Source organism: Tenrec ecaudatus, chromosome 3 (genome assembly GCF_050624435.1).
Source record: "Tenrec ecaudatus isolate mTenEca1 chromosome 3, mTenEca1.hap1, whole genome shotgun sequence".
NCBI classification, from domain to species: domain Eukaryota; kingdom Metazoa; phylum Chordata; class Mammalia; order Afrosoricida; family Tenrecidae; genus Tenrec; species Tenrec ecaudatus.
In genome coordinates, this window is record NC_134532.1 from 70,531,026 (window position 1) to 70,556,402 (window position 25,377).

The following is a 25,377-nucleotide window of genomic DNA, read 5'->3' on the forward strand; positions in this document are numbered from 1 at the left end:
CCCGCATCTGGCTCATCAGCTAATCTCTGGATTTGGGCCCGCAGCCTGTTATTACAGCCTGCTGGTCTCAAGAGCAGCATGCCATCTTATTTGCTGACCTTGGATTCTTCTGTCCTGTTGGGTTGAAGAGTATATGTAATAATAATTGTAATGATTATTTGTTCATTTTTCTCTGTAGAGCTTATAACATTTTATCTATCCCCTAGTAACGTAACTGGATCTTAAAAGTCCACCTCAGGGTTAGCAACAGACCAAGGGTTCACCTGGCTCCACAGTCCACAAGTGCATCTACATAGACTTTGAACTTTGTATCCTTTAGTTAGTGATAAGCACTTTGGGGGTGGGGGTTTGGATATCTTATGGAGATTTCTTTTAGTCTCCATGGTGACACTTACCTACTTAGAAACCTCAAATTACTGTTCCTAGGCTATAACAGTCAAAAGTCTAGATCAAGACATATCTGCCCACTGCATGTCTGAAATAGAAATGAGACAAATACACATAGAAAATAGTGGCACGCGCCCTGTTTCATGTGCCTGGAGATTGATCAATGAAGGAATACTCTCAGTGTATTTTGGGGGTATAATTTTTTGTTTGCTGATGCTATTTTAAGTTTTGTCCTCTGACTTTTGAGAGAGAATATCATTTGTTTTCCTTACTGGCAGATCTTGGGGAGGACAAGGGAAAGGACCACAGTTTGGGGTTTACCCTTTCATTTCAACCCCTCCTTTAAGCAGAAAAGGAGCCCTAGTGGCTAATGGTGACTCATTGGTCTGGGATCTGAAAGGTCAGCTGTTCTAAACCACCAGCCACTCCTCAGGAGAAATACAGGGCTTTCTACTCCTACAAGGAGTTACACTCTTGGCAACTCCCCAAGGCACTTTTACCCTGTCCTACTGGGTCTCTAAGAATCAGCATCAACTCAATGGCAGCGAGCGTGGTTTGGGTTTGGTTTTTAAGTAGAGAGCTTTGCTGTGTCTAGGGTAGTCCTGCCGACTAAAGTGCATTTGGATGTCTTTGTTTTGCTAGAGTTAAATTGGAAGTCACATTATTTTCCAAGGACAAAAATGTGTCCATGTTTCTTTCTGCATATCAGTAATTATCAGAAAAAAGAATACACAGGGAAAAAGTAGATACTTGAACAATCCTGAGCGTTATTAGTAGGGAAAATGTCACTTCTTCAAAAACTTCAGAGAGGTGTATCGGGTATGTGTGCGTTCCTGTCGCGTGGGGTCCTTATGTTTGCAGCACGGGGCAGCCTGTTTGTAAGTGTGCGCCTCACTGCAGATGGACGGCCTTTTGCAGCGGGCCGGATTGCAGACATTTGAAAGCAAGGGCTTTTAAGAGTTGGGGCTTTCACTACCAAACCCCCTCCCATCAAGTCAATTTTGACTCACAGTTTTGACCTGTGGTTTTCAGAGACTGTGACTCTGTACAGATGAGACAGTCTCATCTCTCTCCCTCAGAGCAGCTGGTAGAAACAGTGTTGGTCTTGCACACAGCCGCCCAACAGGTTAACGCACCACACTACCAAGCATCCCAAAACCCGCCTCTTTTGTAATGTTGATTCCAAACCCAACTTCAACATAAAATAAGGCCTGATTTACTTGATTCAGCTTTAGGATGCTTTTCAGATCCAATACTGCTATCCTTGCTTTTTCTTTCTTTCTTTTTTTATCCTCACTGTTTCTTTTATTTTCTTTTTTTTACAAACTCCTTAGTTGACTCTCAGAGTCCCAGTCATGTGACCTTAAAAAAAACCCCAACATTTTATTAGGGGCTCATACAACTCTTATCACAATCCTCCGTTTCTTTATGGGTCTAAATTTAGCTTCTGAATTCTTGATAACTTGACATTTCAGCTAAAAAAGAGAAAGAAATTAAAAGCAAAAAAACCCTAGTCTATTGTGTTTAAACAACTCAAATCAATTATCTGCCATGTAACAATGTTGTGCTTTCTTCTGTGTGTTTTGATATCATAAACACAGCTCACTGAGAAGTTCTGACTGCAAGCAATCCAGCCCACCAATATTTCAGCTTTTATCCAGGAACAGATGTAGAGCCGAAACGAGAACTAAAAACAAATCAATCACAATGACTTTATTTACATCAATAATACCCCTTGTTAAAAAAAATCTATCAATAAAAACTTCACCAAGTACATCTCTATGACTCATTACTCAAAGTAGCTTATGAAAAGAGGGAGTTAGTTGAATCTACAAAATAATACTCTGGGGGGAAAAAAGCAATTTTGACGCATGACCTATATAATCTGATAACCCTGCCCTAGGCTGTCCTGTGCATGTTTTATTCTCCAATATATGATTAGCCTATTTGAAATATTGAAATGATTATCTTTTAGATTAAAAAAAAGTTGAGAAGGCAATTTGGTCAAAAGAAATTAAGACAAGACCAAATAACATATATATATATTCTTTTTTCACTCTGAGAAGGAAAACTAGCATTACTTGGTCATTGATTTTATTTCAGGGCTGTGTCTTGTCCTTCCCTCACTGCAAAATAGCACCAAATGTAAACCAGACTTGTATGACCATACACCTAATGGTCTCTGCCATCGTCTCATGCATACTACGAAGAAGCCATGTAGAGGAACCTAACCTGGGGAGAGTCAACACTTTTAAAAAAATTACATTTTTATTGGTACTTATTCCACTATTATATAATTCAATAGTTTAGTCATATCAAGAAGAGTCATACAGTGGCTAGAGCAGAGGATGTACACTGGTACAGATAGGAACTGGAAACACAGGGAATCCAGGGTGGATGATCCCTTCAGGACCTGTGGTGTGAGTGGTGATACCTGGAGGGTAGAGGGAAGATAGGGTGGAAAGGGGGAACTGATTACAAGGATCTACATATTACCTCCTCTGTAGAGGATGGACACATGTTGGACAGGGCAAGATATGACAAAATAATAATTTATAAATTATCAAGGGCTCATGAGGGAGGGGGTGCAGGGAGGGAGGGGGAAAAGTGAGGAGCTGACGTCAAGGGCTCAAGTAGAAAGCAAATGCTTTGAGAATGATGAGGGCAACATATGTACACATGTGCTTGACACATGGATGCATGTATGGATTGTGATAAGAGCTGTAATAGCCCCTAATAAAATGATTTAAAATAAACAAACAAGCAAAAAGCATCTAACAGTCATTACTATAATCAAATTTAGCACATTTTCTTCTTTTTTGTACTCATTATTTATATGATTTTTTAACTGTGGCAAAAATATACACAAGAGATTATCCAATTCAACACTTTCGACATGTATATTTCAGTGTCATTGATTATACTGTTATGTAACCATTATTAATATCCTTTTCCAAATTATTACAGCACCAATAACATAAACTCAATGCCCCCTTAGCAAAAGCTCTTCCTGCCATGGTAGCCATTGATCAGCTTTGGATTCTCTTTTTTTTAAAGTAGTTTTCTTGATTTTAAAATACTCTTCAAAAAAATACTCTTCCATTGTTAAGTCACTTTTAGAAAGAGTAGTGTATACGTCATCACAATTAGTTCTGGTTCTCTCTCCCACCTCTCACATCCATTGTTTGCTCCCTCATTCTGCTCACCCTCTGTGTTAGTCTGGGTACTTTAGAGAAACAAATCCACAGACACTCAAGTATAAGAGACAGTTTATATAAAGGTTACATGTGCATCAAGAGGACATCCCAACCCAGTGCTCCCCAAGCCCACAAGTCCAACATTCACCCATATGTCTGACACCAATCCACAAAGTCCTCCTCCATCTCACAAAACACAAGCAATGATGCCGACTGCAGGAGGAAAGCCGAATCAGTGAATGTGTAAGCATCTCAGCGCTGACAGGGGTCTCCACACGGTTGCTCCAGCACCCAGCACCTGCATTGGTGTAGGTCTATGCTGCTTCTCCTTGGGGATGTCTTGCAGGAAGTCAGCCTTGCAAGCTGAAGCAGGGAACACTGCTAAGACAGCTGCACCCTGGTCCAACCATCAGAAAGCAACCATCAGAAAACAACAGACCCGAGAACTGGAAAGTGAAGGCTCACAGATGCATCAGTGCATCTGTTTTGTGGGATGGAGAAGGACTTTGTGAATTGGTGCTAGACATATGGGTTAATGTTGGACTTGTGGGCTTGGGCAGCACTGGGTTGGGATGTTTTCTTGATGTGCACTTAACCTTTATATAAAACTCTCTCTTATACATGAGTGTCTGTAGATTTGTTTCTCTAAAGTACCCAGACTAATAGATTATGGTACCTTGGGAGTGGGGTACTGGAGAAACAAATCAGAAGATGGAGAGTTGATGTTTGTTTGACCTCTCCCTTATGGTAGTTTTTCTTTGTCTTGTCTAGCCAGAGGTCAGATAAAACCACACTGTTTACTTGGTTCTTTTCCTATGGGTATATATAAATATATTTATATATATACATGCCTGTATTTAGATCTCTACAAATGTCCTTTATCTCCTAGCTCTTTCTTCTATTTCCTTTTACTTTCTTCTTGTCCCACTATCATGTTCAATCTTCATTCAGGTTTCAGTAATTCTTCTTGGTGTTATTGCCCTTGATCAAACCCTACCAGGCATCTTATGCCTTCCTTGCCATTGATTTTAGATGGTTTGTTGTTCTTTTGTCCCTGGGGTTGTAAATACTCACTTCCTTTCCCCTGCCTCCCCATCTCCCCTGTTCCCCTGGAACCGTCAGCCAATTGTTTTCTCCTCCAGTTGTTTATCACACCTGTTTTATCTAGATCAACATGCAGAGACAATAATATGCAGAAAAACAAGATAGCAAACCAAACAGCAAAAGAAAACAAAAAAGCAAACCAACAGCAACAAAAAGAAAGGCCTATAAATAGTTCCAGGTCTGCTTGTTGACCTTTAGGAGTATTTTCCAGTTGAGTCTGATGGGGTACCACGCCCTGGCCCTAAAGTTTATTTTTGGTATTCTCCGGGGACTTCATTACTTTGCTCCCCTTGCTGCTCTGTTGCACGCCCTTAGTGTTTCACCCAGTGTGGTGGGGTCAGATCAGGCACAATTCCTGCAGTGTGCCTCCAGTGTTGTCCCTCATAGTGCTATGGGTCAATGAGGGACAGTGGGGGACACCATACCTCATGGTAGGGCTGGTCTATTGTCCTCTCAGTGCATAGGCTGCTCTGGGCAGAATATCGTCCTTGGCGTTTGGTGGGCAGGGATATGTTCCACTCTCTTTCCTTCCCTTTTCGCTTGTTCCATCAGTAGACCAGTGGATTAGTAAACTCTGGCACATACACACAATGGAGTACTAAGCATCACTAAAAAGCACGGATGATCACAGAAAACACATCATTTCATGGGAAGAGTTGGAGGAAATTATGCTAAGAGGAGTCAGTTAATCACAAAAGGGCAAGTTCAACATGAGCCCCGTGAGGTAAGTGTAATCAGCAGAGTAGGTATGGAAGAAAAGCCACTTTTCTTACACTATGTGGGTTGAGGTACAGGCAGACAGGAGGGCGGACCGAACCCAAGGTGGTACATGTTATTCCATCAGAAAGAAGGAGAAAGGGGGGGTAGAGGAAGAAAGGGGAAAACATTTTAAAAAGGGAGGTGATGGCACGGGGGGAGCAGGGCACTAACTCACCTATGGGGAGAGTACTGTGCTTTTTCACAGAATTGGGCGTGTGCATGCAGACCCCACCACATTACGTACACCAAGCCTGGAGGGCACCTGTGGTAGCTACATAAGCTGGTGTCAATTTGAGGTTTAACAGTGTAGGGGTGAAGTCTAGCCTGTGGATCAGTAGATAGCCAATGAGGCCTCTGGGTGGGCATGGTCTTCCTCTAAGGGTTCTGGGGACTCCTGTTTTTCCTCCTTGGAGACAGCAGACTCACTCTCTCTCTGCTCACTCCCTGGGAGACATTGCAACTGACAAGACAATGGAACTACATTAGTGCCCTGAGTTGGAAAAGCCATGTGGAGACCCCTACCACCCCAGAGAAGCTTACAACTCCACGGGATCCACAAGACTTCCCACCCACTGGCCTGTGATCTTCCTGCATTTGGCATCAGTACATGTGTGTCATGAGTCTGAAAAGTACTTTATTGATTGGTATTGGACATACTGGCTAATATTGGACTTAGGGACTTGATCTGGACTGGTCTGGGATGTGTACTCAATTTTTAACTGCTCTTGTATACAAAGCTCTTTCTTATACACATATGTGTCTATGAATTTGTTTTCTAATCAACCCAGCATATACCACGTAGAGAAACATATGACAAGATTGGGCTACAGGGCCAGTCCCAATCAGAGCCAAATTGACCCCCTTCCCTAAAAGCATATGCTGCAAAGAATAACACTAAACCTACAGGTTGGGGAGAGGAGCTGGCATGCCATATTCACATGGAAACAAACCAAGAAGGAAAAAGAGAAAGGGGCAGTTTAGACCCCATATCGGCACGCTAAGCCTACAGGACAACTTCCCTGCATGGAGCTGCTCAGGCACAGAGAGGGCCAACAACAGCTCATGACACGATGTCCCCTCACTGGAGCACACCTCACCATGACAGGGGACAATACTGGAGACACACAGCAGATCAGCAACAGGAGCAAAGCCACATAGCCCTGGAAAAGTTCCCCAAATACACTTTAGACTAGGAGGCCCAGCTCCTGGAATTCCCCCAGGACCAGTGGGGAGACAGTCTTAAAGGTCAGTGGACACACGTGGAATTATATACGTGTTGTTTTTTTTTTTTCAGTCTTTTTGTTCAGTCTCTGTTAAAGCTGGTTGCTTACTTATATAAGATAGGCCTGGGAAGCAAACTTGAGGAAAAACCAATGGGACTGATGGTCTCAGAGGGGCTGGGGGGAGAAGGAGTGGAGGAAGGGAGCGGTGAGCAAACACTGCCATAGACAGGGGAACCACTAGGGAATTAAAATCAACAACAAGGAGGACATAGAGATGCTGGGGGAGTTGGAGGAACAGCAAGTAAGCTGAGAGGAATCACTAAGAGGCAGAAGTAGGGCAAACATGATTGTGGGTCAGGAGGAAGGTAAAAGGAAAGATTTAGGAAGCAAAGCTATGGATAGAGGTATATGCATAGGTGTGTACATAAGTAAATACATTAGTTCATAACAATAGAGGTATTGGCCTATGTACACATACTTATATGGCAATATACTGAGGTATTGGATGGACTTTGGGCCACTGCTCATGCCCTCCCTCGACACAAGAACACTTTGTTCTAACAACCTGGTATTCTGTGATGCTCACCCACCTGGCACAATCACAGAAGACAGAATGGGTGCATAAGCAGATGTGGTGAAGAAAGCTGGCTATCAAAAGATATAGCGCCTGAGGTCTTAAAGACTCAAAGTTAAACAAGCAGTTGTACTTTCCTCTAGTTCTTTAATGCTGCGCCCCCCAACCCCACTATCATGACCCCAATTCTACCTTACACATCCGGCTAGACTAGAGCATGTACACTGGTACAGATAAGAGCTTGCAACACAGGGAATCCAGGATAAAGACCTCAGGATCAATAATGAGGGTAGTGATACCAGGAGGGTAAGGGTAAGGTGGTGGGAGAAAGGGGGAACTGATCCCAATGATCCATGTATAATACCCCTCCTCTTCCAGCAGAATGAACCACAGAAAAGTAGGTGAAGGGAGACAGCAGTCAGTAAGACGTGAACTTTTTAAAATAAATTATCTAGGGTTCATAAAGGAGGGAGGTTGGAGGACAGTGGGAAATGAGTTGATATCAAGGGCTTAAGATGAAAGAAAATATTTTGAAAATGATGGCAACATATGTACAGATGTGCTTGACACAATGGATATATGTATGGACTGTGATAAGAGCTGTAAGAGCCCACAATAAAATGATTAAAAAGACAAGCAAAACAAAAGACAAGCGGCCATCTAGCAGGGAAGCAACAAGCCCACATGGAAGAAGCACACCAGCCTGGGGTGTCACCAGGATCGGGTAAAAGGCATCAGAAGATCCAAAACAAACAAACAAACAAACAAACTATATTGTTGATTGAGAGGAGGGGTCTGGACAGAGATCCAAAGTCCATCTGTAGACAGTGGGACATGCCCTCAAGAGGGGGTCACAGAGAAGGCATGATTCAACCAGGGTGCAGTATAGCATGGATGAAACACAATATTCTTCTGGTTCATTGAGGCTTCCTCACCCCCCAGTACCATGACCCCAGTCCTGCCTTTCACTGCGGGCTAGACCAGAGCATGTGCATAGATAAGAGCTAAGAGGCCATGACACACAGTATCCAGGAGCACACAATTCCAGAAGGGTAGAGGGAAGGTAGGGAGAGGAGGGGAGGAAGGGGAACCGGTAGCGATGATGGACACATAAACGCAAACCCCGCTCCAGGGGGACCGACCACAGAAACTGCCAAGTGGGAAGGGAGACAGCAGTCAGGGTAAGATATGAAAATAATAATAATTTATAATTTATCAAGGGATCACAGGGGGGGGAAGGGAAAAAAGAGGAATTGATACCAAGGACTCAATAGAAATTAAATGTCTAAAAAGTAATGATGGCAACATATGTACAAAGATGCTTGACACAATGGATGTATAGATTGTTATAAGAGCCATAAAAGCCCCCAATAAAATGATCTTCAAATAAATAAATAAAAATGAATAAGGATTTAAATAAATAAATAAATGGGGATTCAGAGAACTAGCAAAATCATATTAATGATTATTTAAAGAAATTATTTACCAAGTTTAGTAAAGAGAAACAATAGAATGTGATGGCTGTATTCTTTTAACATTGCTTTGTAACCAATTAAAAATTTAGAAAATGTTTCTCTAACATTTTCCGAGGTGAAAAATCTCAGCATCAGAATCACAGAGCTTAACTGGTGGTTCTAGCTCAGACTATCTCCTAAGGATGCACTTGAATAAGTGCCATGGCTACAGTTATCTGTAGGCTTGACTGGGCTGATGGAGCTTCTTCACAAGGTTGTAGGCAGGAGGCTTCATGAAAACTTGAAGTTTACCAAGGAACCCTCTCAAGTCTGCTCACCACACACCGTAGCTAGCTTCCCCTGGAGTGAATGGCCTCAGAGTACTGATGTGTCAAAAGCAATGGAAATATCATTTATAAGTACAACCCAGAAGTGACACACTATAATTTCTCTTCCATTCTTTTGGCTACCTACACCAACTTTGGGACAAAGTAGTGGTGCTGTGGCGTGGGCAATGGGCTGCTAACTGAACATTGGGTGATTCAAATCCACCAGCCATTTCACTTTATGGAAAAAACATGAGACTGTCTGCGCTCATAAAAATTAACTGCTTCAGAAACTCTTTACAGACCTCTGTGAGTCAGAATTACCCAATGGCTCTAGAGTTTGGTTTGGCTTGTGGGTGAATGCCTGTAGCCATCTCAGAGGCCGATTACCACAAGGCTTAACCTTATCTTTGGAAACAGACTCCCAAAATATCTGTTGTTTAAAGAAATGCCAATACAGTCCAAGTATTAGCATGAATTTCCTCAGGGTAAACAAGCTAACTTGATGTACTGATTATGTAAGGAAGGGGGTGAGGGGGAGGGGTGTTGATGTACATATTTGCATAAAGCAAATTTGGCTAATTTCATTACGTTTATAGGACTGTCGAATCTTTTAAATCTTTATTAAAATGATTTCTGCTTATAGAGGTCTTCATTTTTGCTGATTACAAACAGCTTCCCCAGAATGAATATTTTCAATCATCTGTGGGTTCCTGAATATTTCAAAAGCTAATATTAACCATTGAAGAGCCTCTGAAAGTCAGTTTCTTTAAGTTTTGATCCAGCTTAAGTCATAGGATCCTCTACATTGCCTGAACACTGAGCTATATTTGGGGGTTTGGCATACAGAGGGTCTGTCTTGGATCAGGTCTCAAAATATCTAAAGGATTTCCTTAAACAGGTCCAGTGTCAGATGCAACAGGTGCATCACTTCTAATTTGGGAACCAGAAGCATCCAGTTTAGAGTGAGGCTGTTCCCTCATTCAGCAGCAATGAGGAGAGGGATTGAGTCTCTACACGCACAACACAGTGGAAATATGTTATTCTTCCCCCCTCTTCACAGAACAGAGAATTTGATTCATTCTGGTAAAGGCCTCTGTTCTTAACTATTCATTTAAAAAAATTGGAAAATGGACACTAGTACCAGACTCTATACTAGTTATAACTTGTTTAAACAATCATGTACATTCTTATGCTGTTTATACTATAGGGTCAATAAGGAGTCCTGGTGGCACCGTAGTTAATCATTGGACTGCTAGGTTGTTAGTTCAAACCCACCAGGCTCTACCGTAAACATTTAGAAAGCCTCAAAGACCCTAGCATTGGCTCAACAGCAGTAGTTCTGGATTCTTTTGTTGTTGTTGAACAGTGGCTATGAGTCACAATCAGCTTCTGATGGCAGTGAGGAATTGTCAGTCAACTTAATTTTTACGCAGGAAAATATAGTGGAATTAATGATGCATTTGTTTTCCTTTTCAGAGGAACCCTGGGCGATATTATTTCATTAGTACAGTCTCTCCATCAGTACATTGAAATATGTATAAGCTTTAAAATGGAAAATATCACTGAAAAACTGTTAGCCACCTAGAAATTATATGCTTGTATTTTAAGAGAAAAGCTCTGTTTTAAAAAATTTAAGCCACATTAACATGACATTTCAAATCTGTAATCATTTCAAATGATAAATGTGAAATCTGGAACTACAAATTTCTAGTACAGTCCACGAACAAATCTGTTTTGGTAGAAGTACAGCCAGAATACTCCTTTGAGGCAGGAATAGCCAGACTTTGGCTCGAGTACTTTGGACATGTTGTCAGGAGAGCCCAGTCCCTGAAAAGGGACACTGTGCTTGGGGAAAAGAGGAATCCCCAAGTCAGATGGACTGGCACAGTGGCTGCAACAATAGGCTCAAGCACAAGAAGAGCTGTGGGGATGGCAGCACTGGGCACTGTTTCCTTTTGTTGTACACAGGGTTGCACATCGGATGGAACACACTTGCAGGCACCTACCAATAAGAGTAAATCCCACAAGGAGCGTTGACGGTACAGTGATTACCAACTGAAATGTCGCGTTTCACTCATCAGCCTCTCAGCAGGAGAAGAATGCGGCTTCTGTGAGGATTTATAGTATTGGAAACCAGTTGAGACTATGAATAAGAATTGACTTGATAGCAATGGGTTCGGGTTTTTAATGCATTCTATGATATTTGGAAATGCAATCTTAGCTTTACCTTCAAAAGGAATATTCAAATAGATATTAGGAAAGGCATGGTTTTCTTTTGCATCACAGAATGTCTGTTGCTTATTAAATAGATGATATAGAATCTACTCACTGTACAAACTCAGCTTTAGCTCTAGAGTTTAGATCTTACTTTAGTTTGAATTCCTTTGTAAATTTTAAAGGAAATCTGTTTTTCCCTGCAAAGTTCCCAGGTATTTTTAATTGAATTATGTAACAAAGAAAAATAATTTTCCTGAGGTTAATATTGGCTAATTATTAGCAATGCCAAAACTCAATTCTCTCTCTTACTTACATTCTCTATTTCTATGTCTCTCACTTTTACAGATGCAATCCTTGCATCCAATCATTGGTAAATCCAATGTTTAGACATATATACAGAAATTGGCAATTTATTACTATTTCTACCACCCTTGCTAAAGCCACCACCATCACTCTCCAATGTTAGTGCAGTCATTCCCACCTGCATCCCCTTTCTCTCCTTTTCTCCTACAGTTTTCCTCCACATATCCAACAATATAAAAAACTCAAACTCCTTGACAGTGAGTCAATGCTGATGGCACTGGAACCCACTATGGGTCTGTAACTGGATATGGGAGTCTTTCTATCCAGTCTTTCTCTCTTGGAGCTGCTGGGGGTTTACCTCTTTTCCAGCCACCTAATAATATCATGCCGTTTTTACGACTGCATTGTAATGTAATTGTGTTTCAGGAAATGGAACTGCTTGAGGACAAGGTCTTTGGGTTGGTAATTTTTTTAAAATTACCTAGATGACAACAAAGGAATACTTGTTGAACTACAAAGAGTCTTTATCTCCTCATCTAACAGCGGGTTTTGTAAGTTTGGGTTATGTATCAGGCACACTTCTATTTGCTAGTGAAATAGTCATTGTTAAAATCAGCTCTTAAGCCTCTCCAGGATGGTGCTGAGATAGGACAAATAATAAATAATGTACAATAGTAAGACGTGTCATGTGTTAATGTAAACGTACTTTGTAAAGAAATGACACTAGAAAGAAATCTAGGGAGCATTGGCATCAGATGTAAGTTTCCATAGGACGGCCTGGGTAGGTTTCACTGTGAAAGTGGAAGAACATTCAAAGTCGAGTGAAAAGCAAAAACAAAGGTCATCAGGTCCAAGTACATCTGTTAATCTCAGATCAGTAAGAAGGTCATTACTGTTGAGACTCGAGATATGAAGAGAAAGTTAAGTAATAAGACAGAAAGGGTAGCCACATATCATCTTATAGTACTTTGTCAACTCTTGTAAGGACTTTGGAGTTTAGATGAGATAATATATGTTCTTCAGAAATTAACTATACAAAAGAATGTCATATTTTATCCTGGTGTTTGGAGTTGGAGAAGGTCTCTTGAGCAGAGAAGTGACCGCTCTGAATGGCAGTTATTACAGGAGCATGGAGGCCTGGTGGTGTAGTGGTTCCTCACTGGGCTGTGATCCACATGGTTATCCATTCTAAACCACCAGCAGCTCTAAGCCTGTTTTTTAACAGTTAGGAGAAGGGTGCGATCCAGGCTCTAAATAGAGATAACACTTGACAATTTTCAAATATAGAGCGGAATGAGTATATACATAAGTATACTTAAAATTTAAATAGATTTAAAGAAAAGCAACCAGTTTGAGCTGGATATAGATCTTTGTAAAAATGACTCCAAAGTGTTTATAGTTCCACAATATGTGAAAATGTTAATGTTGGGTCCAGAGGTCTTCCATAAATTCCCGGTAATCTTAATATTCTCTGAAAGCAGCACAATTTGAGATAGAATCTTTAAACATTAAGAAATCAAAAAATTCTTTGACTCCTCTCTTATGCCGGTGTGCTCTTGCAGGCTGGAGGCCAAAGGGGCACACACTGCAAGAGGGGCCTGACCTCTCTCTCAGAGCTCCCTCTCAGGCCTCTTTTGGGATTTCCTGTGAATACCTGAAACTTCCCTTTTCCTCATAAAAGTCACTTGAATATACAGAAAAAAAAAGAACATAATGTAGTAACACCACGAAAATGAATGCCCAACTAGTACATTGCTTATAACAAAAGTACTATTAATGTATTCATAATTTTTAGTAATTTATGTAAGCCTATCCCCATTTGTCCTGCTTGGCCCCAGTCCAAAGCCCTTTGACCAACATGCCTAAACCTAGAGCAATGCTCTGCTTTTCCTTTTCCCTCCCCATTCCACACTATGACTACTCAACACTAGAGTAGTTCCTAAGATTATCCATATATTTAAACAGACACCTGGTGTGGCTGCATTTTAGAAAATGTAAATTCTGTTATCACAGAAGCATACTGGATAAATGGTTGGTTCTACACCATAATCTGGTTTTGACAATTCTTTTGAGCAGTTAAAACGTGGAGTGGGAGACCTCAAGCATTCCCAGAATCCATAGCAAGGGCCAGAGAAGAGATCATTCTTTTTCTGACCCGTGGCTGCACTTTTTTATTGGGGTACGCAGCTACAGTCGGAGGGCAATTGTTCGGGGAAAGCATCACCTTCCATAGTGCGTGAGCTGTGTTTCTACTTTTTAATACTCATCAGAGCGTTCAAATTTTGGTGCTGGAGAAGGATATTGAAAGTACCAGAGGCTGCTGAAAGGACAAGCTGTCTTGGAAGAAGTACGGCCAGACTGCTCCTTAGAAGCAAGCGTGGCGAGGCTCATCTTACATACTTTGGACATAATGTCCGGAGAGACCAGTCCCTGGAGAAGGAGCATGCTTGGTAAAATGGACGGGCAGCGGAAAAGAGGAAAGTCCTTAAACAAAGATGGATTGAAGGGTGGGCTCAAACGTAACCGATGTGAGGATGGCACCGGGACGAAAGTACAGCTTCGTTCTGCTGTGCACAGGGTCGCTATGGGTCGGAACCGGCCCGATGGCACTTCACAGCAACAATAGTAAAGGTAAAAGTCCACGGTTAATTTTATGGCTCGCGTGTGCAGTCAGGCACCGCGGGCCAGTTGCAGAAACCTTTGACAATTAGCTCTCTTTTCTGTCCAGGCGGTTAAAACCTCCTCCATGGAAACGCGAGGATAGGCCGGAGGAGGGGGGGAGGGGAGCAGACAGGTGCGCCCTCTGTTTGGAATGACACAATAGGCTGACTTTACCGCCGCCGTGTCCCAGGCAACTGTTCGCACGCAGGGCACGCGCATTTGCCGGGCCTCGCGGCGGCGCCGCCGGCGGACGGGGCGGGGCGGGGTGGGGCGGGGCGCGCAGGGCGCCGCGCGTCGGATTTGAAGCCCCTGGGCCTGCTAGCGGATGCAGAGCCCCGGAAGTAGTTGGCTCTGTAGGGAGTTGTAGTCCGCGTGCTTCCCCGGCGCCTCCCCCACCCCCCACCGCCCGTGTAGGCCGGCCCGCGAGGCTCCGCCCACCGCAAGCGAACTTCCTGTCCCGCTAAAACTACATTTCCCGCCATGCTCTCCGTTGTGGGGCTGAAAGCGAAAACAAATTTTGGTCTGTGAGGGTGCTGCCCTCCGCCGGGTGTCCCCTCCTGCTCCCCGCCCTCCCGTGAAGTGAGGAAACGAGAGGCCGCCTCTTTCTCTTTTGGTTTCCTCGGCTTCCCGCGTGGGGAGCGCGCCGGGGACGCAGGCCTAGCTTCGTCTGAGGCGCCTCTGCACGCGCGTCGGGACCGGGGATTTCCTCACCTCACACTGGTCGGGACCAGCAAACTTGTAGGGGCGGCGACCTCTCGGCCCCGAACCAGGCGTCGGGACGACGGGGAAGTGACTTCTTACTCTTTCCCCTCCTTCTCTTCTCTCTGTCCCTGCCCCCCTCCCTCTCTCCCTCCCTCCCGGCCTTCCTGCGGTTCTTCCTGCGCGTGGTCCCTCTGGGAAGGCGGCCGCGTGCGGCCAGCCATGCATTAGGCAGGCCTCCCCTATGCCCTCGGAGATCGCGGACCCGCCGGTCGTCGCCCCCTGCCGCCTTCTGCGCGGCCCGAACCGGAGCCGCCGCTCGTCCTAGGCCGGGGAGGCGAGAAGCCGGGGGAGCGGCCATGTGGGGCTAGCCGGAGCCGCGCTCGGGCTGCAGCACAACCGGCAATATGGAGGCGGCCGTCGGCGCCCCAGACGGCGGGGACCAGGGCGGCGCGGGGCCCTACGAGGACGCGACGCCCATGGACGCCTATCTGCGGAAACTGGGCTTGTATCGGAAACTGGTGGCCAAGGACGGGTCGTGCCTGTTCCGGGCCGTGGCGGAGCAGGTAATTTGGCGCGGGCCGAGGGGCGGGCCTGCGCGGGGAGGCGGCCGCGGGCCCTCGTCCCGGCTGCCCACGTCCGGGGCCGCGCGTGGCCTGGCTGGCGTCACAGCGGCCCTTTGTAACGACGGAATGGGCCGCTGCTTTGGGTCCTCACGCTGTGGATCGAAACTTAAAAACCTGGAGAAAAGTAACTGGGTGGCGTCCCTCCTGGTCCAGAGGGAACGAGTTGGAGACAACTTAATGGAAGTCGGTGCTGCGCTTGAACGATTGACTGACTGGTCGGGACTTTGTGAAACACCCCCCTCCCTATTTTGTTCCGCATTCACCTTCCTTTTGTTTTCTAAGCTCCGCGCCCACGCCAGGAAACCAGGTGTTTCTAAGAGGAGGTCTCGGGCACCAAACTTTAGACGTGGAGCTTTTTTTTTTTGCATCTGGACTTTGGAGTGTGGAGTTTTCAACCACGCAGGTGTTAACTCGTAGGCAAATGTTGCGCTCTTAAAAGTACATTATGATTTTAAGAGACTTAACCTTTGTCTAGGTCCTACACCTTAATACGTTCATGTGTTCTACAACACAGGATTGATCCTTCTCTTCAAGGGTTTTATTGTTGGTAGGAAGGATAACGGCCTTACCTAGGCCTTTCTTGACTAAATTGTGCACTCTTAAATGGTCAGACCCCTTTCTAACACTGCTGCTTAGGGAAGTATTTCTGATTGCGAGGGCTTATTCTGTTATATAACCTAGTGTAATTGTAGGTATGTAGTCACCTAAGCCCATCTTACATTGGAAAATAAAAGCTACTGAAGTAGTTGGATAAAGTTCAAGGTGTTGTCCCCTCTGTGCGGCTTTTTACCTTGCACAGTTAGCTTTGCTTTGGCTGAAGACCTAGCCACCCCTCTGCAGTCTTTCAGGTTTGGTGACCCCATTGCCTTCATAAGGTTGCCTTTTCTCACCTTTTATGAATGCTAAATAGCTTTGACTGAGTTAATGGTGTACCTAATGAACTAATGGGGTTCAGGCTATCCTCATATTTAGATTTCAAAAGTTTCCTAAGGCATTTTGTAGATAAAAGACTTCAAAATTTAGGATTGATTCAACAAACTGTTTTCAACAGGTAGAAAACGTTGTCACTAGATTGCCGGCATTGCCAATCAAAAATTCTAAAACTCCCAAACCAAGAGCAGCACATGGGCACTATTTTCCTGCTGTTTCTGGCTGTTTTCCTAGTCTAGGCACCTCTACACAATTTATACATAATGTTAGTTCTAGCAAGACTTGATAAAAAAGGAGGTAGATACTGGTAGGGATAAAAGGAAGCTTGGAGCAGAGCTTATCTGGAGTTGGATTATCCAAACCCTTGTTTTTATTGATGCAGAAAGGTGTGTCTAATTTCAGTATTACATGCCACAGATATTTAGCAATCTTGATAATCCCCAAACCAAATCCACTGCCCTTGAGAAGATGCTAACTAAGGGACCCATTAGGCAGTCGAATTGCCCATAGGTTTTCCAGGACTGTCAGTCTTTATGGAAACAGCCACATATTTCTCCCTGGGATCTGCTGGTGGCTTTAAGCCACTGCCCTTTAGGGTAGCAGCCACTCATATCACCCAGGCCCCTTTGACCATCCAGAAGCTTCCAAAACCCAAATCAACCTCAGGTGCCATCGAGTCCATTTCTACTCAGTGACCTTATAGGGCAGGGTAAAACTGCTGCCCTTGTTGGTTTTCAAGACAATACTAATAGCAGAAAATTTCTTTCTCCTGAGGAACCATTGGTGATCTTGAACTGCTGACCGGTGGTTAGTAGCCCACCTTTTAGTACCCACTATGCCACCAGGGCTCCTATCCAAAAGCCTAGAATCCTTTAATTGTAAGTAGAGAGAGAGAGAGAGAGAGAGAGAGAGAGAGAGAGAGAGAGAGAGAAAAGGCACCACCAGCTAATTCCTCTTTAACATAGGCTTAACATCAGATAACACATTTTTAGTTTATCTTGTTCTAATGGAATTTAGGTTAGGCATAGGGGAATGCTTCCAGTTATGTGACTGATTTTTAGTATGTTGTTGAAGAGTTTCATAACTAAACCTAGCAGTGAAGCTTCAATAGGCCTGGACTAAGGGTGTAGCCATCACAGCAAATGACCAAGCGCATGTGGGAAAGGGAAAAAGTAGCATCAACTTCAGGTGGCCCTTTTTCTGTGCAAAGATTAATGATGGTCAGTTTCTTCTATAAAAGCAATATAAATACTCATTTCTAAGAAGGAGGAAGTAATATAAATGCCAGTCTTTAAGGAATTGAGTAGTCATTTCCTCCAAAGAATGTGGCTTATTTAGATGGGCCCTTCCCTTTTTATACTTCAGTTTACAAACCTGTCCTGATTCAGCTCCACAACCCTGGCGGTGAAAACAGGCAACTTTCATAGAAGCTGCTAAAGCTGTATGACACCACCACCTTTTCCAGTGCTTACCACTTTAGTGTATAGAATAAGTATTACATACAAGTTAGGAAAGCCTCCTGGTTCTAGCTTATTTTCATGTAGATACTAATTGCAAAGATAAATATGTGTACAGCCATTTGAATTCCCTGAGTGACCTTGAACTTGTATAATGATTTACTTTCAGAAGGTTTTTTAATCTTGCAGTACATGGTTTTGTAGACCCACCAGTATGTTATTCCTCTGTGGAAGTTGCTGAGTTTTCGTTTTGAGCAATAGGGTTAGATTCTACAAGGCTAGATTTTTGTTGAAATTTTGTAAAACTCACGACACGTCTGCTATTTTTTGGGGGTAGAAAATTAAAGCTTTACATATGTTCTGCTCTTAGATAAATGACTTTAGATCTAGCTGCACTTGGCTAACTGTAGGAAAACCCTTTCAGATGACACCTGTTTACTCTTACCAGTAATACCTTGGTTTATGATAGTGTCTAGTATAGCTTCTGTGAAAGAAATCTTCATGTGTTAATGGACCATCTTTACTGGTGGTGCTGTCAGGTAAATTTGCACTGACCTGTTAGCCAGCAGCTACTCTGAGGAAGAAAGAAGTGGCTGTTTGCTCTGTGAAGATTTACGGCCCAGGAAACTAGTGTCATAATGAGTCAAGATTTTGGGTTCCTGTGCTGGAAGCTTGGAGTGTTCAAAAATTCATTGCCATCTAGACAGGCCAACTCATAGGATAGGATAGAATTTCCCCTGTAGATTTCTGTGTCTATAACTATTTATGGGAATAGAAAGTCCTGATTTTTCTCAGAGTCACTGGTGGTTTCGAACTACAGTCCTTGTAGGCCGTGGCCCACTAGGATGCTTTTTAATAGTGTCTAAGACAGCAATGAAAGAGTACTCAGTTAAACTGAAAAGCAGCTACTATACTGAAAACGCATTCAGTGGACTTCCATGTATTGGGGTATACTAATTATCGATTGTTGAGTCTGTGCTGTGAGTATAAATGAGTTATCTTTTATTCAAAGATGTGAAATAAAACTATAAGCTCTCACCAATTTTTCTGCTTGATTGGAACATACGAGAGAATCACTATTGAAAGCTACTTACTATTAATATAAATTTTCGAGATTTTGGTAATCGTTTGACACTTTGTTTTAAGTACATAACTTGATTTTGTTTACTTTTAACCTTGACCCTTTAGGGTGCCAGGAACACCTTCATTTGAGATACTTAGTAATAGAAAAGAATTTTAATCTCTTCAGTATAGGGAAATATTGGGGACTACCCAGAGGTAGTCCTAAGTATTTGATAAGAAATGGTTTCAAATCAAAGCTTTAGAATTTTAGTAAAAGTTAAAATACCTGCATAAGTCATCCATTAGATGAAATGGTTTAAAAAATGAATACAAAAGCTACAATGAGAGGATCTGAGTCATTCTTTAGGCGGTACTTTAAGACTTTGGACATACCAGCATATCTCAAGAATATTGAGGCGACAACTCACAACAGCCTGTGCTCATTCTATGTGTTGCTCACTTGGTTCAGTCAAAAGTTTTATAATTATGAATAATTTAGGATGTAAGAATGAATTCCTTAATTTTCCTGAAATCACGGGAGACAAATTTCTATGTATGGTTATTACAGACCTTCAGAATTAGGGAAAAAGACTTCCTGAAAGCTTATAACTTTTAGAAGAAATAGAGCTTTTACAGGCTGACTTGAAGTGACCTCTCCTTTTTCAACAAGCATCTGTGTTGTGTGCTGACTCATAGTGACCCTGTCTGACAGGGTAGAACTGCCCCATAGGTTTCTAGGCTTTAATCTTCATGGATCAGATGACCTCATCTTGCTCCAGGAAAGCTGCTGGGGGTTGAACCACCACATTTCACACAGGCGGAGTGCTTCCAGTCCCCCTTTCTAAACAAAGAGCAGGCCAATGACTGCACAGCAGGGATTATGGTAGTTATCCCTGCTTTGTGAAATGGAAGGGGAGGGACATAACTTAGGTTCGCAAAGATTGCCTCGCAAAGATTGCCTCAAAGGAGTGATTTCAATGACCTGAAGGAAAAATTGACAAGACTGTCTGTATGGCCGACATCTAGCTTAAGAAATGCTGTGGTCAAGACATTTTTGTATATCATGTCATTACTGTGAAGAAGAGGAAGAAGTAGAAATGTATTTGAATTCCAGAAAGGGATTTCGAGGGAGACGGCTAGCTCTTGGTTGCTGTGTTATTTTGGGTGTAAAAGAAGGCAGCTCTAATCTAATCCACACTTCACAAAAACGCTCCATTGTGTGTTGCTTTTTCTTTTTAGGTGTTGCACTCACAGTCTCGCCATGTTGAAGTCAGAATGGCCTGTATTCGCTATCTTCGAGAGAACAGAGAGAAATTTGAAGCGGTAAATTTGTTATTTCAAACATATAATGGTATCATGACTTAAATTTACATCTTGGCCTTCAGAAGTGGTCTGTTGACTTTCATAGGTTGGCTATCAAGGAAGGTTTTGAAAATATTTTTTATAAGAAAGAACTACTTTATTGAACTCCTATCCAACTACTTTGTATTTGTTGAAAACATTTCAGGACATGAAAACTGTGGAGGATAGGGAGGCCTGATCATGTAGCGGTTCCATGTTGGGCTGCTGATCTCAAGGTCAGCAGTCGAAATCACCAGCTAACTTCTGAGGGAGAAGGTAGTGCTTTCTACTCCCATTAAAGACTAAAGAATTACAGTCTTGGAAACTTTCAGCAGCAGTTCTGCCTGGACCTTAACAGGGTCAATACGAGTCAACATGCATTTGTTTTTTTGGTTTTGTTCTTAATGAAGTATATTGAGTTCTTGGGGATGGAAAGATGAATCTATGTAAGATCCTTGCAAATTTAAGAGTAAGTTTGTCTGATGTGGTCAAGGAATTGAATGCTGTGGTTAAGAGAAGTTTCTGTGATTGGTAAATCCCCTAGTAATTGAACATTTTTAGACTTGAGCTATAAAAACTATGCTGAGCATAATACTGAACCCTTAATTTGGTCAGAGGGTATTTATAGATTTCTTGAAAATTTTTAGGGTTTACTGTGAAATCACAAAGCAGAACACTGATTAAATGATGATTAATATTTGATAGAATGTTGTACAACAACTTGCTGCATATAGCCAGATGTGAAAGATGTTATAGTGATTTGGTTTTTCATTTTACATTGAAAGCTTTTGATATACTAGTTACTGATTTTATGGCTAGGACCCAGAATTATGTCCATTGACAGCCTTCATTGATTGACATTTTTACTTTCTAGATAGCTCAGTTTTATGGCTTAATAGGTAGAGTTCTTAGTTTGGATGGTTTTTGGATTGGAGTTCTGATCCTTACACATTTAAGCAAATAATTACTACTGATGATGTTTTCCTAGGGGCCCTGGTTGCATAGTGGTTACACTTTGGGTTGCTAACGACAAAACCACTAGCTCCTTGGAGAGGAAAATGAGGCTTTCCTCCTGTAAAACATTCATCTTGGAAACCGATAGGGGCAGTTGTACTCTGTCCTGTATGGTTGTCATGAGTCAGAATTGACTCATTGATTTAGGTTTAGTGTATTTTAAGATGTGCAGTGATAACATTCCAGGAAGGAGAGTTCCTTAGGTGATCAGGATATTTGGACCTTTATATTGTAGTAAACAGGCATTGCTGAGGCTACAGAAGAAAATACTTAGGAATGATGGGGGAGAGGAGGTGAAATGGTTTTTATCTTTGAAGAAATTAGTAATTATTGGCTCTAGGAAGTAAAATTTGGATTTTTTGTTGTTTTGTTGCCAGGGAGTCCATTAAGACTCATTGCTAAATAAAGTGAGTTGAGTGCTATGTGCCAGGCCTTGTTTTCAGTGCCAGGCTTATCTTTATTTCTGTATAACTTTGTGAACTATGATGAGAGGTGGCAGTTCCAAGGTAGGATGCTTCACTTTCTTTATAGTAAGACCCTTCTAACAGTTTCATTGACTAGATTAGAAGGGACTCACAGAAAAGTGTACCTTGTCTGTCACTGGCAGTGTTCAGCCAGGGATTGGATGCAGGAGTGAGTAAAAACACAGGTCTCCAACCTTAAATCATGGCTCCTATTTCTAAAGTCCTTAAGTAATCTAATAAAGAATAGCTATCTTTGATTAGTAGCATTTTTGAACTATAAGCTGTTTCATTTAAAATATTTTTTTGTTGTGAAACTTAGGTACTTTCATAAGCTTGAAAGTAAGCATATAGTCCATAAAAGAATTAATAATATAAAAAGTTCATGGGAATCTAGATTTTTTAATAGGCTGGAAAGTATACTTTAATGTTTTAAAGCATAACACATTGCTAAATTAACTGACACAGTATTTTACATAAAGTTGAGTTTGGCATTTCAGACACATCTTTTAGTCTAACAGATCTGAGAGACATTGAGTCCTCATATATGGGTTGTTCATCTATAGTATTAGGTAGTGTTTCTGTCTTTGTTTTATTCTCTTCTGTAACAGGTCACTATCAAATTAATCTTTTTAAAGAAGGACTTTTTATCATGTGGTCTTTCTGTTCAAAACATCAGCAGTGACACTGAGTTGAATTGCCTTTCCCTTCAAATCTGAGAGTCATGCCTCACACCTCAAAGCCCTTAACAGACCCACATATGAGTTCTCCACTTGGTTTCTCTTCCATGGCCCCACTGGTCAGGTCACTTCTATCTCCCCAACATCACATTGTCCTTTCCTGTCCACCCTCCATCTTGAGTCACTCTTATAGAAATCTTTCCTAACAATGCTTTCTTAAAATTTTTAATACGTAGGTGTCTTATACGAAATGTGCATATTTATTATATATTGTTAGATTATCCAAGGGGGTTTCAAAATGTTTGTGGGAAAATTTCATTATCTTTCATGAACTTTTTTGAAGCCCTTTTGCCTTTTCTTTTTCAGTCATAACTGATGTATTCGGAATTCATGTAAGCCCTCATTAAAACCCCAGTGCTATTTTAATTTTACATAGGATGTTAACAGATATGTACATTTCTTTGCAGTTTATTGAAGGATCATTTGAAGAGTATTTAAAACGTTTGGAAAATCCACAGGTATGCGATACTCATTATTCTCTATATTTAAATATTGTATTTTAAAAGAAAAAAATAATAGAATATTAAGAGTTAAACTACATCCTGTTTTTTGTATACACTTTAAAAATAAACATCCTAGTTCTTCTCGAGATGCTGCGTAGAAACATTCAAAATGGTTCAATGCCTGACCTACAATACAGCCTCTAAGAAGACTAAGCTGTCCAAACATGTGGTAATAGAATTGTTTACATTTATGCAAAGAAGGTTGGTAAAGCACCAAAATTTGCATGTGGTGTGTGCGTAGGCCAGCTTCGAAGGGGTCTTTGCTTTCCAGACTTAAAGTTGTCATGAGGTTGTCCAAAACAAGTCAGCAGGGCCTATGGTTCCATGTGTGCTAAATATACCCAAGACTGGATCAAGCGTGCTTTCTTATTGAGTAGAAGATTGTTCTGAAAGTGTTGTGGGCCCAAGCACAGTCAGGAAGCTACATAAATACAAATGAAGGTTTTTTGAATAATCAAATGGAAAAAATCCTAGATAGCCATTTTATGTGGTGTTTAAGTGGAAGACAGCTGGAGGTATGGGCTAGAGGCAGTCATAGTCAGTATTTTGTCATAAAGGTATATGAGTGTAGTAAAGATATAAATTAACACTGGTGATTTTCAAGGTGCTATGTTGGCATGCATAGGGGTAGCTTAATGGGGAGGACAAAGTTTAATTGCTTCTTTATAGGCAGCCGAAGTCACTTGCTTTATGGAAGTTTGATTTCCTGTGATAAGCTTGAGAGAGGGAAGAGGCTGTTGAGAACAGAAAGACCACGACTTCTTTACAAAGTCCTACTTGCATACTTTCTCAGGTTGAAGTTTAAAGAATTAATTTTTCTCTCTCTGTGTATGACACTAATCTCACTGTAAAAGTCCAAATATCATGAAATTCTATGTTGAATATTAGGACTTTTCCATGACCCCAGCCAGATGTACCGTAAATAATCACGTAAGCTAAAAATCACATCAGCAAAGGACAAAGCTAAGAAGCTTCAGGCCAGGGGTAAAGGAATGTACCTTAGGAGAAACGTTGTGAGCTGTGTAAATGATTGGTGTTTTTATTTAGTTCCCTAGCACAGTTTGAATACTTGAAGGCTGAGAATTACAAAGCAGTGTGCCCTGGTAGCATAATGAATAAAAGCACACCTGGCTATTAACGGAAAAGTCGGTGGTTTGGATCTCCCAATACAGAAAAACCTGCTGAGCTGCTTACGGTAAACATCATAGCCCAGGAAAACCTGTGGGGCAGTTCTCTGTTCAGGACGCTTTGACCAAGAATACTTATCAGAGTCAAGAACAGTATTTGGCATTTTTGCATACATGGATGGATGACATAGGGCTTCATAAAAAATGTATTAGAAATTGTTGGAGAAATTTCCATTATCTTTAATTTTTATTTTCCACAAACTCTTTTGAAGCCCTCTGTGTGACATGATCTGCAGGGGATAAGACCAGAAGTCCAGTTAAAACATCTTTACAGAAAATCTTTTAATATATAGACAATTGTGTACCCTCTATTAACTGTAAGAATAGGTACAATAGTGCTTCAGTTTGAGAGAAAAAATTTCTAGGAAGCCTTTTCCTCTGACTGCTTTGTTTTTATGCAAATGGCATGCATAGTGTACGAGTAAAGACGAGGCTTCTTTTAGCTCTAAAAGATTTACAGCCTCAGAAACCCACAAGGCCAATTTCTATATTTCTAGGATTGCTATCAGAAAGAATTATCTCGATGACAATGAATCTTTTGTTAGATGTATTGTGCATTTTTGAGGGCACATTATTTTAAATGTAAAATACACATTTACTTGACACCAAGTTTATCCTTTCCATTTTTATTTATTTTATTGGGAGCGCTAAAAGCACTTACAGTCCATAATTCAATTAGATCAAGCATAATTGTACAAAGGCTTACCACCATCAGTTTCAAAACATTTCTTCTTGAACTCTGATATCAGCTCCCTTTGTCCTCTCCTTCCCCCACCTTATCCCCATGTACCTTATTATATATTATTTGCTGTGTCTTACACCATCCAATGTGTCCTTTCATCTGAAATTCTGTTACTTGTTCCCCTCGTGGTGTTATACAGTCATTGTTAGTACATACACACACATCCCCTTTGTATAACTTCAGGGAATCATTACTTGGGTTACTGTTTATGAAGGGTTATCTATCTTGGCTTTCATGCAGGGAATGATCTTTATTATACAAATGAACATAACGTAGGTCTAACAAAATTAATGAGGTAAAACAAAGACCGTAATAGTAAGGGGAGGAAGTATTAAAGAACTAGAGGATAGTTAGGTGTTTCACGAGTGCTATGCTGCACCCTAGGTTTGTCATCCCTTGTTGCCCTG

General features: G+C 41.7%; 1 protein-coding gene across 2 annotated transcripts in view; it reads left to right on the forward strand.

The window, feature by feature from the left end:
* Nucleotides 1–14,742: 14,742 nt before the first annotated feature.
* The window catches only part of OTUD4 (OTU deubiquitinase 4), a 44,214-nt gene continuing 33,579 nt past the window's right edge, over nucleotides 14,743–25,377 (forward strand). The window contains exons 1-3 of one of the 2 annotated variants that reach the window (XM_075543736.1): nucleotides 14,743–15,473; nucleotides 20,222–20,305; nucleotides 22,946–22,996. In XM_075543736.1, coding sequence (XP_075399851.1) covers nucleotides 15,315–15,473; nucleotides 20,222–20,305; nucleotides 22,946–22,996 — 294 coding nt within the window. In that variant the 5' untranslated portion in view covers nucleotides 14,743–15,314. The remainder of the gene's footprint in view (nucleotides 15,474–20,221; nucleotides 20,306–22,945; nucleotides 22,997–25,377) is intronic. The other variant, XM_075543735.1, reaches the window with a different exon arrangement.